Genomic DNA, 24,633 nt, shown 5'->3' on the forward strand with positions numbered 1-24,633 from the left:
AGTGTTTTATGTTTTAGAGTTCCTAAGAAAGAGCCAAATTGTGAGTGCTAAGGAACATATTTAGGACATAAAAATATATTTTTGAGAATTATGCAATGATATCACTTTTACCAATCAGATAACAGGAAATGAGGTAGTCATTTTAATTTCTATATCAAGTACTAAAATTTAAATCATTTCAGTCATTATTCAACAAATATAATGCAAGGTGGGTGCTACCTTTGCAAGGTGCACAGAGCATCACTCTTAATTAATTCCATCCTTGACTTTGGTCATTATGATCTTTACACTTTATCCCAAAACAAGTGATTTCCAGTTTCTAATCCTTTCTTGTTCTCATGCAGAAACTGGTTTTCTCTTCCTTCTCCCATGTTGAATTTTTTAAACTTTTGTGACCCTTTACTAATCCTTTCCAGCATGCCCTATGATTATAAACAAACCCCTTGATCTTCTCAAGCCCTTCACAGAACACTATCTTGTTTACCCTATATTCTGTTGTTCTCCAGCCTGGTTACATATTAGAATCAACTGATGCTTAGATTTCAACCTCATAAATATTAATTTATTGGACATTGGAAATAGGATATCTTGGGAGTTAGAACTTTTTAAGAACTTCCTGATCATTCTTTTGAAGCCAGGCTGAGAGGCCCGGCAATATATCCTGGCTGTTCTTGCATGTCCTTCCATAATTTCTGTCACCCAAACTTATTTATCCTTTGAATCCCACATTGCCCACTTGTAGAAATCCCAGTCATTTCTTATTTATTGTCTTCTATCAATCTCCCGATCAATCCCTGGCATTCTCTAAGAATTTGGGCCATTGCTCACAGTCTTCCACTTCACCTCAAGTCATCTCATCACCCAGGGGATTTCAAGGTTAAGGAGGAAGACACACAGCATGAAACTACTCTCATAAATAGAAATAAACAAAAGTCACCTAAATTGGAAAGGAAGAAGTCAAAATATACCTGTTTGCAGATGATATGAATTTATATCTGGAGGAATCCTAAAAAGTCCACACACACACACAAAACAAACAAACAAACAAACAAACAACTTCTGAAACTGAAAAATTAAGTTTCATGATATAAAATCAATATACAAATATCAGTAGCATTGCTAAATGCCAACAGTAAACAATCTGAAAAAGAAACCAAGAAAGTAATCCCATTTACAATAGCTACAAATAAAATAAAATACCTAGAAATAAACTTAACCAAAGAAATGAAAGATCTCTATAATGAAAACTATAAAACATTGATGAAAAAGAAATAGAGAGTACACAAAAAATGCAAAGATATTCCATGCTCATGGATTGGAAGAATCAATAGTGTTAAAATGTCCTTACTACCCAAAGCGATTTACAGATCAATATAATCCCTATCAAAATACCAATGACATACTTCACAGAAATAGAAAAAATAATATTAATATTTATATGGAACCACAAAAGACCCAGAAGAGCCTAAGCCATCCTGAGCAAAAAGAACAAAACTGGAGGAGTCATGTTACCTGACTTTATACTGCAGCGATGTAGTAACCCAAAGAGCATGGTACTGGCATAAAAGCAGACACGTAAATCAATGTGACGCAACAGAGAACCCAGAAATAAATTCCTGTATCTGTGGTACACTTATCACCTACAAAAGTTCCAAGAACATATAGTGGAGAAAGAACAGTCTCTTCGATAAACAGTGCTGGGAAAGTTGGTATGCAGAAGAATGAAACTAAACCCTTATCTCTCACCATATATACAATTCAAATCAAAATGGAAAAAAAAATACTTAAATCTAAGACCTCAAACTATTAAACTACTGAAAGAAAAGATTGGTGAAAAGCTTCAGTACATTGGTCAGAGCAAGACCTTATTGAGTAACAATCCCAAAGTATAGGCAGTCATAGTAAAACTGGACAAATGGTATCACATCAAGCTAAAAAGCTTCTTAACAGCAAAGAAAACAACAAAGTGAAGAGACAACCCACAGAATGGGAGAAAATATTTGCAAACTATCCATCTGACAAGAGATTAGTACCTAGAATATATAAGGAGCTCTAACAATTCAATAAGACAAAATCAAATAATCGAATTTAAAAAATGGACAAAGGATCTGAATAGACATTTCTGAAAAGCAGACAAGTAGCCAAAAGGTATATGAAAAAATGGTCAACATCAGTAGTCATAAGAGAAAATGCAAATCAAACTATAACTAGATATCATTAAAAGTCAGTTAAAATGGCTTTTATCAAAAAGACAAGCAATAACAAATGCTGGAGAGGATGTGGAGAAAGGGGAACCCTTGAATACTGTTTGTGGGAATGTAAATTAGTGCAAATACTATGGAGAACAGTATAGAGGTTCTTCAAAAAACTGAAAATAGAACTAGCATTTGACCCAGTAATCCTACCGCTGAGTATATACCCAGAGGTGGGGAAATCAGTACATCTAAAAGATATGTGTGCTCTCATGTTTATTGCAGCAATATTCACACTAGCAAAGATTTGGAATCAACCTAAGTGTCCATTAATGGATCAATGGATAAAGAAATTGTATATCTATATCTATATCTATATCTATATCTATATCTATATACACACATATATATATACACACACACACACAATGGAATATTATATAGCCACAAAATAATGAAATTCTGTCATTTGCAACAGCATAAATGGAACTGGAGAACATTACATTAAGTGAAATAAACCTAACACAGAAAGACAAATTTCCCATGTTCTCACTGATATACAGGAGCTAAATATTAAAAAAAACAATTGACCTCATGGAGATAGAGAGTAGAATGATGGTTACCAGAGGCTGGGAATAGTAGCAGGGAAGGGGGGATAAAGTGGGGATGGTTAATGGGTGGAAAAGTATAGTTAGATAAATAGAATGAACAATATTTGATAGCACAACAAAATGATTATAATCAATAATTAAGGTATACTTTAAAATAACTAAAAGAGTTGAATTGTAATGTTCCTAACATAAATTATAAATGCTTGATGGATACCCCAATTACCCTGATTTGATTAATTCACTTTGTATGCCTGTATCAAAACATCATTTGTACCCTATAAAGATATACAATGATTATAAACTATAATAATTAAAAATAAAAATAAAACATGAAAAAATTCACTATTGACCTTCACATTACAAAATTCAGTGACCAATTTCAGACCTCATTGCATTTAACTTTTACATGATACTCATTTTCCTTTGGCATCCAGAATTCCACACACCTGATACTCCTCCTTTCACACTGGTCTTTCCATCTCTGTTTCCTTTGCTGATTTATCCTCATCTCTTGATTTCTTAATGTTAATTGCCCTAGGGCTTTATGTTTCTTTAGACCTTCTCTGGTCCTTTATTATTCATTTTTCAAGGGATGACTATCTTTTCATTCCTTTGATGATTTCACAGTCCTATGACATTAATTCTCACATCTCCCAAATTAATGTCTGATTCTCCAGGCTCCCTCTAAGCCTTGGACTTATATCCAAATGCTGAGTTGACATCTGTACTTGTCTAGTTAATGGACATTTAAACTGAACATGTCCAACCATTGCGGGAAGTTCCCCCCAATAATATGTCCCCTCCCACAGTCTTCCTCATTTCCACTGAAGGCAAATTCATCCTTCAAGTTCCTCAGGCCAAAACCTTTCTTAATTCCTCTTTTTATCTCTCACCTCATATCCAGTCTTTCAGTTAACTGTCTCTTTTGATCTTCATTGCTACCACCTTGATCTATTCTAAGCCATGATCATTTCTTATTTAAGTTACTTCAACATCATCCTAATTAATCTTGTTATCTATACCTGGTTATCCTGCAGTCTACTCTCTCCCCTATAGCTAGAGTGAGCCTTTCTAGATGTAAGTCAGATCATGTCCCTTTTCTTCAAACCTTGCAGTGGCTCTCCATTTCACTCAGAGTAAAAACCAAAGTACTTATAGTAATCTACCAAAATTTCCTATTACCTCTCTGTTCTGCTATCCCACTAACTTCTTCCAGCTTTAATTTCTCTCCAACTACACTGACCTCTTCTTTATACATGTCAGGCATGCCATTCCTTTATGCCTTCACCTGGGATGTTTCCTGTGCTTGGAATGCTCTTTTGTTTCAGGTCTGTGTAGATAATTCCCACACCTTCTTCAAGTCTTTGCTCAAATAACCTCTTATTAAATTGCTTTTCCATTGTCTGTGTTTGTATTATTTGCATAATCTGATTAGATTCAGAGGGAGTGAGAATCCATTACCATTGGAGAAAAGTCACTAGTAGTCCACAGCACATAGTAATAATTTACATTTTACCTGTAGTTACCTGGACAGAAGTATCTATTAAAGGAAAAGCCTTGGAAGACCAAGTAGTGATGTCCATACTACAAAGTGAATGGCATAAGAAATTCAGATTTTATAGGTATGTATGAATTGGATGCACTGAAGTTGATAACCAGAGAGTTTATAAAAATAAATAACTGGCTTCAAAATTTAAATTTTTGGCTCAAGGCCTGGTCAGAAATCCAGGGTGTTGCTACGATGGCCCTAAAGGAATCTCTTCTTGCTTGTCAGCACAAAGCTGACATAGACAAAAACCAGACACAGGAAATTTACCAGATTGCAGAATTATAATAGAGATTAAAATCAAGTCCAAGAAGCTCTTTAAGGGAAATCTGGCACATTGGCTAGGAAGGAAATTGAATCTGTAGAATCATAATGGCATATTAGGAAATTCATACAACTATAAGTGATCCAAACAATAAAACGAAACTCTTGGTACAAAAACCTGGGATTAGTCAGGGGTTTAAATGCAGATCATACAAACCATGCTAAATATTTTAAGCAGCATGTCATCTGATAGAACAGAGATAATTACATATATAAAAATTGTTTAAATGATTGGAGGGAAGAGTTCCAGTGAGGTCTTTCAGAAATGACTTCCAGAATTGGCTCTCCGAGAGACCAACTACCAATAAAGAAATCACAGAACATATTCTGTGGTGAATTCTGGAAAATTAGAGCTCCTCTAAGTTGGGATAAATCAATATTCAATTAAATATCCTAAAAATAACATAACAACTGAAAATAATGAGTTCTTTTATTAAGATATAGACTTGCCTGCTGTGTCAAGCCACAAGGTAGCAGTGGCTTAAAGTGAGAGACTGTTTTTTTTCACTTAAAATGAGCTAAGCAATCATGAGCTGATGTAACAGCTCTTCGGTGTTTGGGGAACTGGATTCCACCTATCATATTCCTTGTTGAAGAGGCAATTCTTCAACCTCATGAACTAAGATCAAAGCTTTAGCTCCTACCATCACATCCACATTCCATCCAGTGGTTAAGAGAGAAGGGAAATGGAGGCAATGCCTTTTATCTTTAATTGTACAACCTATAAGTTGTATGCAGTATCTCTTACATTCCACTGGCCAATATTTAGTCACATGTTTCACCCTTGCTACACGGGAGACTAAGAAATGTAGTTTTTATTCTCTTTAGCTAGGTGCCTATAGAAGTACTAAGAGTTTTATTACTACAAGAAGAAAAGAATGGCCACTGAGGAACAAATACCAGATAGCCACACCACCAATCTTAGGTGACTGAATAAAAAATGATACTTCATCTAGACAGTAGTGCTTACTTCTATATAGTTAGTTTGTTTAATAATCACATTGTGGTAAAGCTTTATGAAAGGATGGATTTTAAATGCAAAGTTCATTGGTTACCTTAATGACTAAAGAGAAATTTAAGAATAATACTATGCCAATGCTAGTTAATATTTCAGGATGATAATATGCAATATAATTCATAGTATGCAACATTATTACTACTTTCTACTAAAACATTCTATAATTTTAAGTAAGATGTAATGATGACATGAATTTTTAAATGGATGTGTTGGATAAATCATGTGGGAGAAGCTGCTGGATAAATATTAATATAACTGCTCGCTGTGTTGTGTTATATCCAAAACCAATTTTAAATACATTAAAAATAATACCCAGCATTTCCAACGTTTTCTGTACAAGTCATATAGAATTGTGTAGAATTTCTGTTCTATAATATATGAAATTAGACAAAGAAAGACAAAGTATATCAACTGCCACATCCCATTGAGAAAGGTAAGTATAAACTAAGTATAGCCCCTTTACATATACTATTAGTAATGTGTTCCTGAAAAATAAGATGTTCTGGTTTGAAATACTGTATCTTGGAGGCAAATTCCCATTATTTAAGTGGGAATAATTATAATGTATTACGTATCTACTCATCACCTTCAACTAAGTTCTTAAAAATCAAATGAAAACCCAGCAAAACACCAATAAGGTTATCCTGTTTGTCACTGCATTTGCAAGGGCCTTAAACTGTGGGAAGTCTATCTGTTTGATAGGCTTATCTAGTGCATCTTCATTGTTGTCTCCTTTAGACCAATATTATCTGTTTATATGGATAAACTTAGTAGTGAATCCCTTAGTTAGATATTCCAAGAGCTCTTCAACTATTTTTTTTCATCTACTTCTTCAAAGCCAGCTCTCTTTGATCAAAATACTTTATTCTTTTATCTTCTCTTACATTTAAATCTCTTTTTTTTTCACTTGCTTTGCTTTCCTTTCGACAATTTTTGTCCAACATTCTCTCAACTACTAAGGCCATTTTTGTTCAAATTAAACCAAAACATGACTACATATAAAAGACACCAAAAACAAAACAAAACAAAACAAAACCAAAAAAACCAAAACACAACATATTCATGAGAAATGCACAATCATATAATGGCTCACAGTGAATTTGATGCTGTTCTGCTTCTACTAGTCACAGTAACATTCATGATGAACATCCTCTGAATTTCCACACCAATTGTATTTTGAAACTTGAGATTTTTTCCGTATAACATATTGCATAAAAACGATTCTAGTGAGTTTTTGGGTGATGGAAATATATTTTTCCATTATAAATAATATCCAAAAACTAAAAATAAATAAATAAATAAATAAATAAATAAATAAAGTAAAGTGAGATACAGGCATTCTATGAAGTTAGATATCAAAAACCACCAGATGCTTAACTGGGAAAACATATGGAATATGACCATATATTAAAAAATGAACTTCTTTCCTCTTCCCCACACACATCATACTCAATCAAAGCTTCTGTGAATCTCATGACTACTTTGCAAGGTTTTCCAGGTTCAAAACATTAAGGCACTTTAATCTCTTCTTTGTCTCCTTCATTCATTGGTGGCTATCACATCAATACTATCTCTGGATCTTTGTTGTGACTCTTCATTCCTCCCCATTTCTTATTATGAATAACAAATTAAAGTACCATATTTAGCAATTAGACATTTTGGGGCTTTTGTGCGAGCAATTTCTTTGAATGGAATAGCAAGGACAACAGATATCTGAACCCTTGCTTTGAGTAATGAATGGAATATGAGGAAGGAAAAAACAGCAAGGATACCATATGTTTTTAAGAAATTTCAATTTATATAGATTTTATTTTCATAATCTTCCTAGCTGGGAAAAGGAAAGGTAGAAAAAAAAAAAGGAAAGTAACACAGAACACTGACTATATGCCAAGCATTGTTCAGACATACTTTATAGTAGTGTCACAATTATTTTTCAAATCACTCAGAAGCAGATTCCACTAGTCTCATTTTTACAGAAGAGAAAGATTAGAATTGGAGAAGTAGATTAGGTAACATCGCATAGCTAGCAAGCAGTGCCAGGATCCAACTTCATGTCTTTAAACCTCAGCACACATGCAACTTTGGAATAAATGCAATATGCAGGATTTAGCAAGTTATTGAACCATGTCTAATCAGCAGATCTAACTCAGTATTCTGAGTATCTATGCCAATATTCTCATCAGTATGTCAGAGTCTTTTAAAGTACTGCCAAATATTTCAGGGAAATGAGTGATCTGAAAGAGGACTTAATCCATTCAGCCTCTATTACTTTATGAACATTTTTTTTAAGAAAAGGTGGTTACCTTGTTATATTCTATAACAGAGTTATTGAATAACTTCTATTTGAAAGAAGACACACACACACAAAAGCCTTGTCCCTTGCTGTCATTACATATAGTTCATTAAATATAATATCTCTCAATAGTACAGAATATCATAGTGGTCGAATTTGCATATGGACATTTAGAAGAGGGACGTTGGTCATCTTTTTCTTATTAAAATTCATTGAACAATTATTTTTATCCTTCATCACTTAGCAATTCACAAAATTGCCATCAAAATAAGCTCCTCACTATGACTTCTAGGGACTCAATAATAATTTTATATTACTTTTGCTAATAAAGCCCTGGGTCTATTTTGATTAATTAGAATCACTGATTCCAGACTCAGCTCAATTGCATCTTCCTAAATATATATCTTTTGCCTCCTCTTGTCTTTTCTATTTTAAGCTATCCTTGATGGAGTTGTTAGCCTACACACATGAATATAGATGAAAAGTCTGCGTGAACTAGAGCCGTTTCCAAAAGTTTAATGGATGTTGCTACCATTTGTGGAACATAATGCCATTTACCCTGGTTCAATGTGTGCAAGTTTCAAGCTAAGTGTTGCTGCAGTAATAAGAAATTAAGAATCATTAAACATTTTGAGGATACACACATATACACACAATTTGTAAGATGTCAAAAATAAATTAGAGAGGCTTTCAATAAATAAGATTGAATGATTATAATGTAATATAAAAATAATATGCTTGTGATCTCTAAAAGAAAAATAATTTTGCCAAAACCAATAAGACAAACATGTTCCTAACTAAATGCAAATAATAGAGGACTCTCAAATGTTTACACCACCTAAAGTATACTGGTAAAGATAACGAAAATATATGCTACTGTAAATTGAGATTATTTTTATAGAATGAATTCCTACCATATATCAGACATTAAACTAAGGAAATTATATGGGCAATCACCTTTTAATTCTTAGGAGCCTTAGAACCTAAGAAATAGGTAGAAATTCTGTGTTATAGAGGAAATTGTGTCACAGATAAGTTGTGTAGACATAGCTAATAAGAGGAGAGTCTCATATTAATACCTAGTCTACTAGAATATGGTTCCTATGCTTTCACATTTGACTCGAGGTACATTTTTGTACTTCTATTTAAATAAGTATATAAATGTAATTCTTGGGAATTCACAAATTTCACCACAATTAATGGAACCCTATTGTCAGGGACAGACCCAAAAGTGCTCTAGAGAATTCGCTTTATCTCCTGTGCTGTCTACTAGAGTAACCAATAGTCATCAGTGGCTACTGAGCAATTTAAATGTGGCTAATCCAAATTGAGATATGCTGTAAGTTTATAAAGGACACTGGATTTAAAGACTCAGTGTGAAAACAAGAATGTAAAATATTTCATTAATATTTTATATTGAATTTGATATTGATAATATTTTGCATAGATTGAATTAAAGAACATATACTGTTAAAATTCATCTCACTTTTTTATAAAGTAAGTACTAAAAATATAAAATTAAATATGTGGCTTACATTTGTGACTCATATTTCTTTTGGATGTCCACGGTATCTTTTAACTCTCTTACACCAACTTTCATCAAGATCAAAAGAAACAATTTGGCTTTTTATTTGTTCAGGATACCCCTCTTTCTACTCTCAACCTCCTCCTCCTCCTCCTTCTCAAAAAAAAAAAATATATATATATATGGCCTTCCCTTAAAATATCAGGGACTCCATCAGAGTTGTCCAGGCTCATGATGAAGTCATAGTTTTTCGGAATCATTTCACGGTTTGAGTCTTAAAGTTTAACATTCTTCTTGTATTCCATCTAGTAGTTGTTCACTAAGTTTTGAATGGGTACAGCATAAAACTTTTGCTCTCTCACCGCTTGGATGCTATGAGATCATTTTTTATTATGATAAAAAAATTACTATTCACAACTAAAGGACGCGGTGAGCATAGTAGGTGGAAAAAGACACGCCTCAAATCATGGTTTAGGTGTGGCAAAATCATAAAATGTGACCAAAATGTTTGTACCCCCATAATATCCTGAAATTTAAAAAAAATTACTATTCAAAGGGCCAGACCTGTATAAGACCTAGTATAGCTGTCACGCAAATATCCTACACAGAATGGAAGGCAAAGCTTTTCTTAGGGAATTAGATTCACCTGAGGTACCTGAAACACTTTTGCATTAAATCCACATATGTACATTTATCTCTCACAACAATCTTGAAATCTTTGTATCCCTCTGTACTATTCCATACAGTGTCAGAAAGATCTCAGGCAAAGAATGTTTGACTGACTGTCAACCGGGAACTACTTATCTAGAAACTTCCTCATAACCACATTAAAACAGTCCCTTTAAAATAAATGGGGAAGTAAAGGCAGAAATGGCAATATTCTCCATTCCACCTACCATCTTAAAAGCCAGAGAAAACAGATTCATTTATCTGTAATAAAGTACTTTTACTTTCATTAATTATAAGAGAGAAATTTAGATATCAACAGGACTGTACTTTTGTTTTCTACAGTAAACTCATGGTTTAAATATTAATATCTGTCATATTATCAATTGACAAAATTTACTCTGATCATTTAAATAATATATACTGCATTTATTATCATCTCATCCCTCTAATATATTATCTGTATTAATGGTGCCTGCTATTTCTACTTCTTACACCACTGTCACTGTAGGTATTGTATCGAACATTTGCCAACTCAACAGTTTAACAAAATTCTTTAGAAAAATCGCCCAAATATATTTTAGGTTAAAGGACATATGGGCACATTCAATCATCTACAGTATTTTAAGATATAAACTCAATCATTAAAATTATCCACAGATTACAAAGAATAAGGCAAATAGTGTAAACCATTAATATCTAATTAAAATTGAATAACTCTGTTCTTGAATTTCATATATTTTATTAAAAGTTAATAAATATTTGTTTAGGATTGAGTACTGAGTCACACTGCTAACAAATGAGTCTTATCTTACTGACCTAAGAAGAATCTGACTAAACAGAAAAGTCAGGAACTGGCAAATATACCACAGCTTGGAGAAAATTTGGAAGACTTTTTATGAGTAAAGGCTTCAAGGACAATTTCTTTGAAGTTCAAAAATATTTTTTCTTTATGAAAGCAATGGATAATCAGTGTTTATGTCATTTCATTTCCATTTCCTTCTTTCCTTCCCACCTTTCACCCTGCAAAAACACCAAACACAAACACACACAAATTACAATGTACCTGTTGGAAGAGGCACTGCCAGTTCTTCTTTCACAGAGTGATGGGATGATAGACAACTCTTTGTAAGAACGATGTCATCAAGTGCAATGTCACCACGGTGGCCTTGTCCAACTCTACCTTCAAACTTGAGTTGGAAGTCTTCATCACTAACGAGCAGTAGCTCTCTTCTCTGCCAGAAATTGCCTTGTTCTACAGTGAGGTTAAGTAGGACCTTTGTTTGGTTTGTAACTGATACCTGCATCAAGGTGAGTGCCCCAATGCCATGCCCATACATATGATAATGAAAAATAATCTGCAACCAAAAGCAGAAAAATAATGTATGATATAATCATATCAATTAATTTAATTACAATTAATTTACAATTAATTTAATTCTATTTTCAATTATATCACGTTGCCCTCCTCCCCTTATTAACAGATTCCCAAAGGAAAATTAGATTGCTCTGTGAACAATTTAACACTGAGTGAAGTTAGGCCAGCCTGGAATCGTATATGGTGATGTATGGAAGACAGTACAGTAAGGATCAAATAGAATTTAATAGAAAAAAATGAGCTGAGTTTATTTCCTTTCTGTGACTTCTAAAAGCTGGATTCCTCAATAAACTCTTAAAGCCCATTGTCAAAAGGATAAAATATCCTTAAATAGCAATGCATTATATAAAAGGACTTTTCATGATTAAGAAATAGGAGAGACTCAAGAAAATCATTTTGAATCTCATGAAACTTAAATCATTTTCTTCAAAATAGAATACCCTCTTGCTTATTTCACTGTCATTCTTGTACTTCAAACACATTTTTATTTCTACAAGATCCTTAGGGCTCCACTTGTATTAATATATAGCAAACCCCCACCAGAACAGGAGTTATTCACATTTTACTTAAAATGCTAGAAACAGGTCTTATAAAAGCAGTACGGGGAGCTTTTCTCTGAGTAAAAATTAATAAAAGTATTTTCAAGGATTAACATTTCAATGTTGCACAAATGGAATTTACTAGATATTTAGTGATTGTTACACAGTGGGAGAAAGTCAGGGAAAATTCTAGACGAAAGAACAGTGTGGGTTAGGGAAAATAGGAAATCAGAACCTCTAAGGCGTTTGTTTTATCATTTGTGTAAATGAGGGAAAACAGTTTTGATGGTGACCTGTGTACAGGTAAAATGCACTTTGAAACACTGGCAGTCATGCATTTTATACTCTAAAAAAAGTCATGCATTTTATGCTCTAGAAAAATCAAAGTGTTTAAAGGATAAAGAATGTGATTAAAAAACATATGCAGTGCATCACTTCAAAAAGTATCAGCTGAGAATAGGTGAGCTATGTAGCGACTCTACTTTTATTTCCTAGTTGATGAAATCTTCAAGTATTATTCTGTATCCAAAAATAGTTCTACTGATGAACTGTTCCAACATGAGTTCTATGACCATTGTGAGTTATCTTGAGACTGGTAAAACCTGGGTGGCGTGACTCCTTTGAGTGAGAAACAAACAGGGCCTGGGCAACCTGTTGGGTAGCATCAACAGACCCAAAGGATACAGGCCCGGCTGTGTGGTACACTTCTGTGTGGAGCCCTCACAGTCACAGACAATGTCTGCCTAACTTTCTGCTTTTGCATTAGTCATCTTTACTATGCAACGAATATGAGGCATATGTGCTATGTCTCAGGAAATACTTCCCGATCTTCCTGAGGTCATTTGCTGAATGATACCATTAGGTTAACATAGAAACAAACACACCTATGCCTCCATTGCCAGGGTGAGCACCTGATCCCAACATAGCCTAATCACAGGGCAACAAGAATGAATGAAAACTCTGCTAAGCACTAATTCTTCTGAAGAGGTATTTTTGCTAGAAATTTTGGAGTTACTTAGAAGCCTGATTCCTTTTCCCATTCATCTTTCCCTGTATTCCTCCCCCAAAAGGGGAAAAAAAGTAAATTCAATTTTCTCTGCTTAAAGGTATTCTACAAAGTGGACGGGCAGAGGTGATTCTCATAAAAATTTGGGAGGTCACTCTGCTTACTCAGTAAATATGTTTCTAAAATGAGAAACCCAATCATTCCCAGCATGACCTTTCCTTCTTTGCATTTAACTTATATGATAAATATTCATAAAATGAACTGTTCATCATTTTAAAAAAATTTCTTCTAGGCATACTTCATTATTCTCAGACAGATGTTTAAAACAGTGGGGACTATAGTTCTGGGACCAGGAGGAAATAGAGATGGATGAAATCCTTAGTTACTACAGTATGAAAAAAAAATCTTTTGAACATTTGCAGAGGAAGTGTCTAAATAGAAAAGCTAAAAAAATCAAACCAGCATATATATTTCACGTTTAATATAAATATTTAATTAGGTATCTAAGACTAAAACTAATTTTTGGTTTTTAGAATATCTATTGATGGATAGAGCTAAATTTATAGATATAGAATCAACACATATAAAATTTTGTGTGTTTGGATTTTATTTTTGAGAAAGCATCAAGTAATTTGGAAGACAGAAGAAACAGATAAGAACTGTATTTGATTAAAACTCAATTTTCTGCCAACTTAAATAAAGCTTACTATTCTTTTGTATGATTTGTTACTTGCGTTCAAGACTGCTGGCCGAGCTCTCTCGCTAAAACTCTCATTTGATTATTCTAATTCCTTAAAGAAAATCTCACTATCTGAAAGATGAGACTGCTCGTGAGAAGTAAATAACGAAATCTACTCAAGATGAAACAAAAACTCTTAAGACAAACCAAAGGATGTTGAAGGCTCCCGCCCAAGTTTAGGGCTTTCTCTACTGTGGACACGAGCACACCAGACTAGTATAATCTGAAGATAAAAAAGGTTTAAATCACGTGATTGTCTCCCAGCCTGACTTGATCAGTGAACAACTTCCTGCATGGAATTCATTGACTTTCAGGGTTCAAATGCTGGGGAACACCACAGTCAGAACATATGTGTTCAGAACTTATGGGGATTGCATTTCTCATTGTAAATATAAATAAAAGACCTTTTTATTTATATCAGTCTCTTGTAAGAAGGTTCTTGTGAAATCATTTCTGAATGCTTAATTTATATGATATGTAAAACTAAATTTATTTCCTAGCCTAGCTGACTCAAATCTTTTATGGAATATAAACAAGCAACCAAACAATAAATAAAAGTGGAAAACCCTGCAAATATATAGTCATCATACAAGGCTGTTTGGCCCAAAGAGCCATACAACTCAATTTATACTTTTACTACTCTGCAAATGTTTTCTTGAAATTTTCTCAGGCTAATGATAAAGCCATCTTTCCTTCCTGCCTATAGAAAGTCTTCTACTTGTTCTAGGGACAAGTTCAGGTTTTTGTTTTCATAAAGATTTCTTCGACTACGTTATTGTGGCTCTATCTCTGGTATTAATCCATAGAGGTGTTTAAGTATATACTGACTACTGTTTAATTTCTTTTTCTGTTGGTAAAATTCCCATAAGTTAAATGAATACTAAACTCTTTGAGAGGAAGCAATGGTATTTTAATTTTTTTTGTATTATACATGGTTATGAATAATAACCATGGGATTTTCCCACAGTCTCCAAAACTCCAATATTCGTAGAGTTTCATTGGAGAAATTCTTTCAACGGTTCTAAAAATCCTTCCCTTTCATTCTTACTTCTTCTTTTCCCCCTTCCTAACATATCCCGAGCTGAATAAATTCAAACTCATCTTTGTTCTGGCCTTGGCCAGTCTATTTTCTGTATCTGACTTTATCAACAGTAGCTCATAATATTTCTGTTTAGTTTTTTTTTTTTTTTCTTTTTCTTCCATACCTTGCAATTTTTGCTTCTCTTACTTAAAAATGGGCTTGAAATTCTGGCTGTTCTCATGGGCTGCTGAGGGAACAAGCTCTTTATAAAGATGTAATGACCAGAGGAATTTCCCAAGGTGTGATCTGCAGCGGGTTCTGTGCCTGCAGCGGGGTTGCTGCTACCTTTCAGCTGCCAGTCAAGGTTCTCGTCCTGCTCCTGCTCCCAGGAACAAAGATCAAATTCAAAATCGCAGCGCCCCCTGGAGGAGGTACCTGGAAAATATTTCCAAATGTATGTTAGAGAAAAAGAAAATGTGCTGACTTTAAAGCATGCAATTCAAAATTACATTGATTTTTCTATATCCTATAATATTCAAAACTTTATAATAACTAACCTGACAGCAACATTCAAATAGAATATTCGAATTTGTTATACACGGCTATGCCCATGCCTCGTGTAAGTTCATTTCTTCACAAATCCAGTCCTAGTCTCAAAATCAGCAAGAAAATACTTCAGCATCACACACATTTTCTCCTCCAAACACCTATTAAAGCAGTGTAATTTATTCATTCTCTCTTATCATCTTTGCTTCTCAGGTCTTGGTAGCAAATTTAAGAAGTTTATTATACTGCAATATAGTTTAGCTTGGGCAATGTGGCCTTAAGGAACAGTTATCATTCATCATCATAATTGTTTTTAGAACAGTTCGTCATTTTAGAAATGAGAAAACTGTGAAACACAAAAGGTAAAAGGTATAATAATTTAAATTAATTTATTGTAATAAGTTGCAGAAATTAAATATGTTAAGTTCCATTACATACCAAACTATCTCCCAGGTGTTCTTTGAAATATTAACATTGCTTAAGTTGTTTTTTTCTCCCACTTCCAGCACAGTAGGAATTACACAGATGTCTTTTTTATGATGCTGCAGGTACGTTATTAAGCTCACAATGATAGGGAAGATGTTATAAAATAGCATTGTAGTATCAAGGGGTCATGTCTTATAAGATTATATGCTTAGGGCACTTTTGATACTTTTTATTTTTAAGTAAATATGCATGATCCTGCATAAAACCAATACGTGATCAATTTGATCAAAAGTAACAAAATGTATTGCTTAGAATTATTTAATAACCATATTCTTTATTAAGTTCTATTTGAATATTAAAATTGAAATGAATATCTCTAAGGTCATAATTATATGTGAGATAGGGTCCAAAAACTAAAAATAATCGAGAAGAAGCTGCTGTAATATGTAGATATGCGTTCAGAAAAATATTTCTACTTAAAATTCATTTGAACAATTGCTCAAATATTTTAAGGCAATTTTACCTGAGAGTAAGAATAATTCTGCCATCAAAACACTCAGAAACCTGCTCCGCAACAAACCAGCCAAAGAAAGGCAGATAACCCCACAGAAACCACAGCAATTCCTGCACAAAAAAAGCTACTCTATTCTATTACAAAGGACTCTTTAAGATTTTCCAAATTCTGTTGGTTTTGGCATCAAAAGTGTCTTTTTGTATATGAATTATCACTATCACTGATCAGACAAAATTGTTTAAATACACAAAATAAATTTTATGTTCTTTGCAGTTAATAGTGTGGAGAATACAAAAATGCAAGTTTTATCATTGTTTCTATAACATTTTGGGTCTAGAAGGCAAAACTAAAATGAAAGTTAACTTTATTATACTTTCCAGCAAGGAGCTTGCCCAACAATTAAAAAATGGCTTAAAAATGATCATTTTTAGCTTTTAAAACACCTAAAAAGGTAAAATTAAGAAAGCATCAGTACTAATATGCTTTTAAAAATGTTTTTAATAGAATTATACTGATTTCTAATGTTTTCAAGGATAGAGACAAATTTTTTGTCATAATTTATATCATCAAATCAACAGAAAGGCTTTTTTTTATCTAATTGCTAATTCATTTTTCAAATGTCATTTGAAATTTGTTTTTTTTTTTAATTTATTCTTTCCTAGAATAGACTGTGATACTTATTGCCTCTATTAGTTCATAATACTGAAGTTCTCCTAAGTATCCTTTCAGAGAACTAGGGAATAGATATCACTAAAATAATAATGAACCCCAACTCAGCATCTAGTTTAGAATCTGAACTGTTATCTTGCTTAAGAATTATAAAATGGGCCAGGCTCAATGGCTCACGCCTATAATTCTAGCATTTTGGGAGGCCAAGGTGGGATGATTGCTTGAGGCCAGGAGTTCGAGACTAGCCTGAGTAACAGTATAAAAGATAGAAAAATTAGTGAGGCATCATGTCACACTCCTGTAGTCCCAGGTACTTGGGAGGCTGAGGCAGCAGGATCGCTCGAGGCCAAGAGTTTGAGGTTGCAGTGAACTACGATGATACCACTGCACCCTGGCCTGAGCAACAGGGTGAGACTCTGTCTCACTCTCTCTGTCTCTCTCTCTATACATATATTGAAGTAACTAATTCAGTTGTTCCTGTGCTGGAAAATTTAGCAGTCTGTGAGGACCAGATTATCATATAGATCAGCATCTAGAGAGGCCAAATGAGGAAATAATGTGTGTTACTGAAAAACAGATTTGATTAGTTTTTCAAAAATATACAAACACTGCTACATGAATGTCTACAATGTAAATCATTATTGCTATTTTGATCTGTACTATAGTTTTGAAGATATCTTTCCTTGGAAAGTTTAATTCTAATAAATCAGTGGGGAAAATACAACAAGCAAGCCAAAGTTGTTTAAATTTCACATCACTATGGCAATAGTGAACTTATAATTTCATATTCCATTATATCCCACGGATGCCAGGTGAGAAAAGCAGCACACAGTCCTGTGAGCTGATGCCAGCTCCTGGCATTTCATGGCACAATTAATGCCACTGCCAGACCTGTGTGCCATCAGAAAGAAAATGATCACCTTTGTCTACAGCTATATCATCAAACTATTAATAGTTCCCACCTTTCTAAATGCTATAATTTTCCCATTGATCAAGGGAAATGGATAGAATATGTTTTATTTACAAAGGAATCATTAGGCCAGGTGCAGTGGCTCACACCTGAAATCCCAGGACTTCAGGAGGCCGAGATAGGGAGGATCACTTGAGGCCAGGAGTTCATGATCTGCCTGAGCAACATAATAAGGCCCCATCTTTACAAAAAATAAGAAAAATTAGCTGGGTAAGGTGGCACATATGTGTACTCCCAGGTACTTGCGAGGACGAAGTAGGAGGATTGTTTGAGCCCAGGAGTTGGAAGTTGCAATGATCAATGATAATTAGAAGTAAGCATAATAGATAATTAGACGAAGCATAATTAGAAAAGCTGGTTTCTGGTTCTGAGTGGGATACTCTCTTGTTTTCTTAGTTGGGTGATTTTGAGAGTTAGTTTTCCAGGGCTGCCTAACAAAGTACTACGAACTCAGTGGTCACTCAGATAAATTTCTGTCGATAGAAACTTATTCTTTGTTGTTGCAGGCTAGATGTCTGAGATCAAGACATTGGCAGCATCATGCTCTCTGATGTCTTTAGAGAAGAATCCTTCCTTGCTTTCTCATAGCTTCCAGTGTCTACAATATGTACGTGTACATCTACATATTTGTGTGATATGGAGACACATCACACTAATCAATGGCATTTTCCATGTTTGCCTTCACATTATCTTCCCTTTGTGTTTGTACCCAAATTCCCCAGTCACTGGGTTAGGACCCGCCTTAATCCGGTATGATTTTATTTTAACCAGATTACATCTGCCAAGACCCTATTTCCAAATAAAGTCACATTCTGGGGTTCCAGGTGAAAAGGAGTTTTGAGAGAACACTACACAACCTAGGTGGACATAAATTTTCAGTGAGCACTATACAACCCAGTACTGAAATGTTTACTTTTTTTTAAGGTAAATCTCTTGGGCTTTTGATCTATACCATTCAAAAATAATTATAATGGCTTTCCTTTAATTCATTTATGTCTTATATATTAACCAAAACAAACAAAAAAAGGAGTATTAAATAGTAATAGTAGAAGTTTTTTGTACATTCTTGATTTTAATGGAAATAGCTTCACTTCTCCCTACATTCATTTGATAGGTCATCTTTAACATGTTAAAGTAATATCAATCTATGCATCTTATAAGAAATGGAAATGGCTGCTTAATTTAAGTGAATATTTTCAGCCCCAATAAGTTTGTTATGATTTTTCCAGTGATTTATTTGGTTACATTAACAGATTATTATTACATTAAAAAATTCTTAAAATGTTATAAGATTCTCATCTCAAAATGCATGATCTAATTATATTACTGAATTTAGTTTGCTAGCATTTTAAGTTTTTGCACATGTCTATTCACAAGGAAATTGAATATTACTTTTCTAATTTTTGGAAGCTTCATTATCAGTGATATATTAGCTTCATAGGATAAATTCCATCATTTTACATGGTTGGAATAGTTTCTTTGGGCATTATCAGTTCATTAAAATTTGATAGAACTCAGCAGTATCTCTCCTAGGAGACAAAATTGGAGGACATTTGTTGATAACTTTATTTGATAGTTAATAGTCTATTTAGGTTTTCTGCTTCATTGGTTAATTTTGATAATTTTTCTCCTAGAAAATTAACCATTTTATCCATATTTGTAAACTAGAAGAGAGTTACTGGTCTTGATATTCTTGCAATTTATCCTTTAGCAAACCTACATTTGTGTTTTTCTTCCTTTTTTAAATTAAAAATTGGTAGAGTTTTGTTTATTTTATCTACTTTTAACAATAACATACTTTTGGACTTAACCATTTGAATTTTTTGTTTCCTAAGTTAGTATTTCTTCCTCCTCATTTTCTTGACATTATTTTTATAACTTTATTTTGTAATAATTTCAAACTTACAGAAAAGTTGCAAAAAGTAATAAAAGTATCTTCCATCTACCATTTAACCAAATTCACAAATGTTTCTATTTTCCCCATTTTCTCTAGTGATATGCAAGTGTGGATATAAATATAGGCATACCCCAGAGATACTGTGTGTTCAGTTACAATACACTCCATAAAGAGAATATCACAACAATTGTGCACGACAAAATGTATCCGGTTCATCTTGAATTTTTCCCTTCCTCACACTTGATATTGGCCTTTGCTCTAAAGAACCCTGATTCATTTGTGTTAAGAATGATATTTTTGGCCGGGCGCTGTGGCTCACGCTTGTAATCCTAGCTCTCTGGGAGGCCGAGGCGGGCAGATTGCTCAAGGTCAGGAGTTCAAAACCAGCCTGAGCAAGAGCGAGACCCCGTCTCTACTATAAATAGAAAGAAATTAATTGGCCAACTGATATATATATAAAAAATTAGCCGGGCATGGTGGCGCATGCCTGTAGTCCCAGCTACCCGGGAGGCTGAGGCAGAAGGATCACTCGAGCCCAGGAGTTTGAGGTTGCTGTGAGCTAGGCTGACGCCACGGCACTCACTCTAGCCTGGACAACAAAGCGAGACTCTGTCTCAAAAAAAAAAAAAAAAAAAAAAAGAATGATATTTTAAAAGCTAAGATCATTGTTAGTAACGTCATTGTTTCTAGGCTATCTCATTGAACAGAGCTAGGATACATATATGCACATGTATATGTACACATGTGCCTACATGTGTTTCTCTATTTACCATGAATTTGTATCGATATCATCAATTCCAATCCAACACCCTATTTTCATATCTGTCACTCTATTCTACAACAGTGAAAGCCTAGTGCCAAATGTAATCAGTCTTTGTATTTATTTGCTCAAATCTAGAATACACACACAGTGTCAGAATTGCCAATCTACATCACTATTAAAAGTATGCCAACTAATTAGAATTCAATAGCTGTTCATGGTTTTTTTAAGGTAAAATTTAAATACAGGTGCATAAAATTCACAAATCTTGAATGCACAATTTGATGTTTTGACAAATGCATATACATCTACCCCAAATATAGAACATTTATATGGCCCAAGAAAGTTCTCATGCACCTTTCCATCGCATCTGTATATTTAGCATAGACCTGTCATTTTCTAAAAAGGGGATTTCTGTGGTTTCAGATATGATCATGTTGAATCTATAGATGAAAATGGAAAGAAATTGCACCTTAATGAAATTGAGTCTTCTAATTTATGAATGAGCTGAATCTCTCAATTTATTTAGATCTTTTCTAATTTATCTCAACAATATTTTGCAGTTTCCTATGTAGAAGTCTTATACATATTTTATTCAATCTATTCCCAAGTACTTTATGTTTATTGATACTGTTGTAAATAAAATTATTAACATTTTCCTATTTTAATTTCCAACTCTTTGATGCTACTATACTGAAATACAATTCATTTTTGCATGTTGCCCTTGTCTCTTGCAACCTTATAAAGGACTTAGGAGTTCCAGTAGTTGTCTTATAAATTGCTTAAAATTTTATATGTAGACAACCAGTCAATTTATATGCTTTTTTTTTTTTTTTTTTTTGCCTTTTCTTTTCAACTCAGAATGCTTTTCCTTTCTTTCCTCATTGTACAAACTAAGATTTCCAGGGCAATTGTTGCATAAAAGGGGTGCTAAAGATTATCTCACCCTATTCTAAGCCTTAGAGTGAAATATTCAATATTCTACCTTTAAATATGATATTAGCTACATGTTCTTTGCAGCTCTCCTTTATCAGTGTGAAAATTAATTTTCATCTTTTGTCATGTCTATCATTTCCTCTCAGTTTTTCCATCTCATTGAACTTTTCTTCTTTGTTCCCAAAAAGATTTTCAAGTTTATACACCTAGGCAGTGATTCATTCTTCCATGATATCATTTCTGCTTAAAATTTTGTTTAGCATTATAACTGTTTTCTTATAATTCTTCCTTGTCATATCCAACTCCATCTTAACCCTTTTTCTTCTCTTATATTCTTATACCCATGTTACAATCAATCATTTCTTACAATATATTGTTTCTGGATGAAATATATTTTATTTGCGTGGGTAAGTATAATCAACAGCTTTCACAATAATTAGATATTTCTGGAGTTGCCAATTTTTGTTGTTTTATTGGTCCCCATATAGCTAATATTCCAAAATTGGTTTTTGCCCACAGAAGGAGTAAGTGGCTTTCCTTCGGCCTATTCAAGATTATTTGATGGTTTGCGGAAACCCTTTCTCAGAAGTATATTTCTAGGTCACACACTATTCATAGTCCAATTTCCAATGCATAGTAGATTGTAACTAATGTGCCTTGATAATGAGGTGAAATTCTTCTTCACCCCACTACCTGGACCTATGACTCTTTAATCAAAGTAATATAATAACAGCAGCAACCCAACAAACCAAAAACCTACAATAACTGACAGCAATTCCTAGGATCTTTCTGACTGCACTCCTATCCAATCTTGCTCTGGAAAATAGTACCATGGTGTATTACACCCATACCTTGGAACATGACTTAGTAATAAAAATGGACAAGTGATTTATACATAAAACAACTTGGATGGATCCTGAGGGGATTACACTGAGAGAAAGAAAAGACAGTCTCAACAGTCACATCCTGTATAATTTTATTTATATTAATTTCTCAAAATGAGAAAATTTAGAGATAGAAAACAAAATAGTAGTTTCCTAAGGCTAGGAATGATGGGCGGAAGTATAATTACAAAAGATTAGCTCCAGGGAGATCTTTGCAAAGATGGAATATCTCAATTGTGGCAATGACTACACAAATTTATACATCATAAAATGCCATACACATGTATTGACCCAGTGTCAGTTTCCTGGTTTTGATATTGTACTATGGTGATATAAACACTGAGGGAAATTATGTGAAGAGTACACAGGATTTCCCTGTGCTATCTTTGTAACTTCCTATGAATTCATAACTATTTCAAAACTAAAAGTGAATAAATTATTTGCTGATCATCATTAGGAATTTAGAATATAGTGATTTCCTGTATGTTTTTTTTTTTACTATGAAATAATAACAAATACTTTAAACAAAACTTTCCAAATGCTGTTTCACAGAGTAACTGTTCTATAAGGAGTATATTTGTTTCCATACAAAAAGAAAGGAGGACTGGGGTTAAATAATTTGGGAAAAAAAGCTATTTATATCAACCTTTTAAAAAAATGCAGTGTATGTTACTTACAAAACATTAGGAAAATATGGTTTATCCCATGAGTCATTTAGTGAAGACCCTGACATACACTTTTTTCTTCCTTGTTAACAACCTGATTTTATAATTTGGAAAATACTACCCTAATACATGTTACTTAAAACAGTGTGTTAGTGAGAGCAGGAACTACTACAGCTGATAATTTTGGAAAGACAATGCAAGCTTTCTGAGCCCCAGTCACTCAGCTGCAGCCAGCACTAATGAATTCCTGAAGCTCAGGACAGCGGATCCTTCACAGGGAGCCTGCCTTGTTAACATTATGATACCTGACCTACTTTCTAGCATAATTTCTCAAAGAAAACAAAAGCTATTCACAGTCTTTGGTTAATAAAGTCTCTGAAAACACATTGGTTGTTTTCAAAGTGGTGTATTACTTTCATGAAAGCCCATGTTGGGATTAGTATTTATATATGACCAAATTATCTTCCTTACCTCCCTATAAAAGCACTTTGAACTTACTCTAACTCACATGAAATGTGAGTGTTTATGTACCTCTCTCTTTTACTAGACATGGAGCTCCACAATTATTCAGGTCGCATCTTAGTTTTCTTTGTTTTTTGCTCCAGGGCCACTTATATTGGAAGTGCCTAATGTTTACCAAATAAATAAATGAAAAGGAAATCTGGCACTAATACGTCAGGTGATGTGAGTGTTAAGTATGAAATGCTTGCTTGGATTTCAAATGATTATTGACTAAGAACAAAGTAATTATCTAGGTCAGTGGTTTCCAGTACTCAGAATAATGCACACTGGTGTACTCCCTCCCCCAGGGGCAGTCTACGCTGTCAAATTCATTTTTGCCACAACTGAGCACCAATTCTGAAATGGCAAAAAGTCTTAGATGTAACACTGAGCGGAATATAATACAGAAGTAATATATGTTCATAATATAATCTTACTGTAAAAAGTAACAATTATAGCATCAAACTATAGCTCCTTCTCCCCCCCCCCTGCCAAATTCATCTGTTTACTTGAAAATTAAGAAATTCTGCTGTAATGAGAGAGGGCAGTCAGGATATAAACATATAAACTCAAAAACACTAAATAAAATAAAAACATCCTGAAGGATAATTAAATGGGTAGTGAAATCCTACTTAGATGTTTATAGAAACCAGAGGACGTTGTGATTGACATGGTGGATAGCACAAAAAGGACCGATTACTGTTGACATTTAAAATATTTCTTTGAGTTTTTAAAAATTCCTCCAAATATATCATACATCACATGGCTTGATCCATCACTTTTTATCTTTATTCAAATATTAAGTTCTAAATGAGAACTTATATGACTGCCCTATTTAAAATTATAACCCACCACTCCAAGCATTTTCCTTCTCACTTTTCCCGTTTTTACTTCTTGCCAGAGCACTTATCACCATGGTATATATTTTTAATGTGTATTATATGTACATATATTTAAAAACAGTATGTATTAATATACTTTGCTATTTTATTTATGTTGTTTATGTT

General features: G+C 33.6%; 1 protein-coding gene across 1 annotated transcript in view; it reads right to left on the reverse strand.

Annotated features, from left to right (window-relative positions):
* Positions 1-24,633, reverse strand: part of MALRD1 (MAM and LDL receptor class A domain containing 1) — a 491,205-nt gene that overhangs the window by 254,577 nt on the left and 211,995 nt on the right. The window contains exons 24-25 of the mRNA XM_075997515.1: positions 15,043-15,293; positions 11,242-11,533 (exon numbers count right to left, since the gene is read on the reverse strand). Coding sequence (XP_075853630.1) covers positions 11,242-11,533; positions 15,043-15,293 — 543 coding nt within the window. The remainder of the gene's footprint in view (positions 1-11,241; positions 11,534-15,042; positions 15,294-24,633) is intronic.

The sequence above is a fragment of the Microcebus murinus genome, chromosome 25 (assembly GCF_040939455.1).
Source record: "Microcebus murinus isolate Inina chromosome 25, M.murinus_Inina_mat1.0, whole genome shotgun sequence".
NCBI classification, from domain to species: Eukaryota; Metazoa; Chordata; class Mammalia; order Primates; family Cheirogaleidae; genus Microcebus; species Microcebus murinus.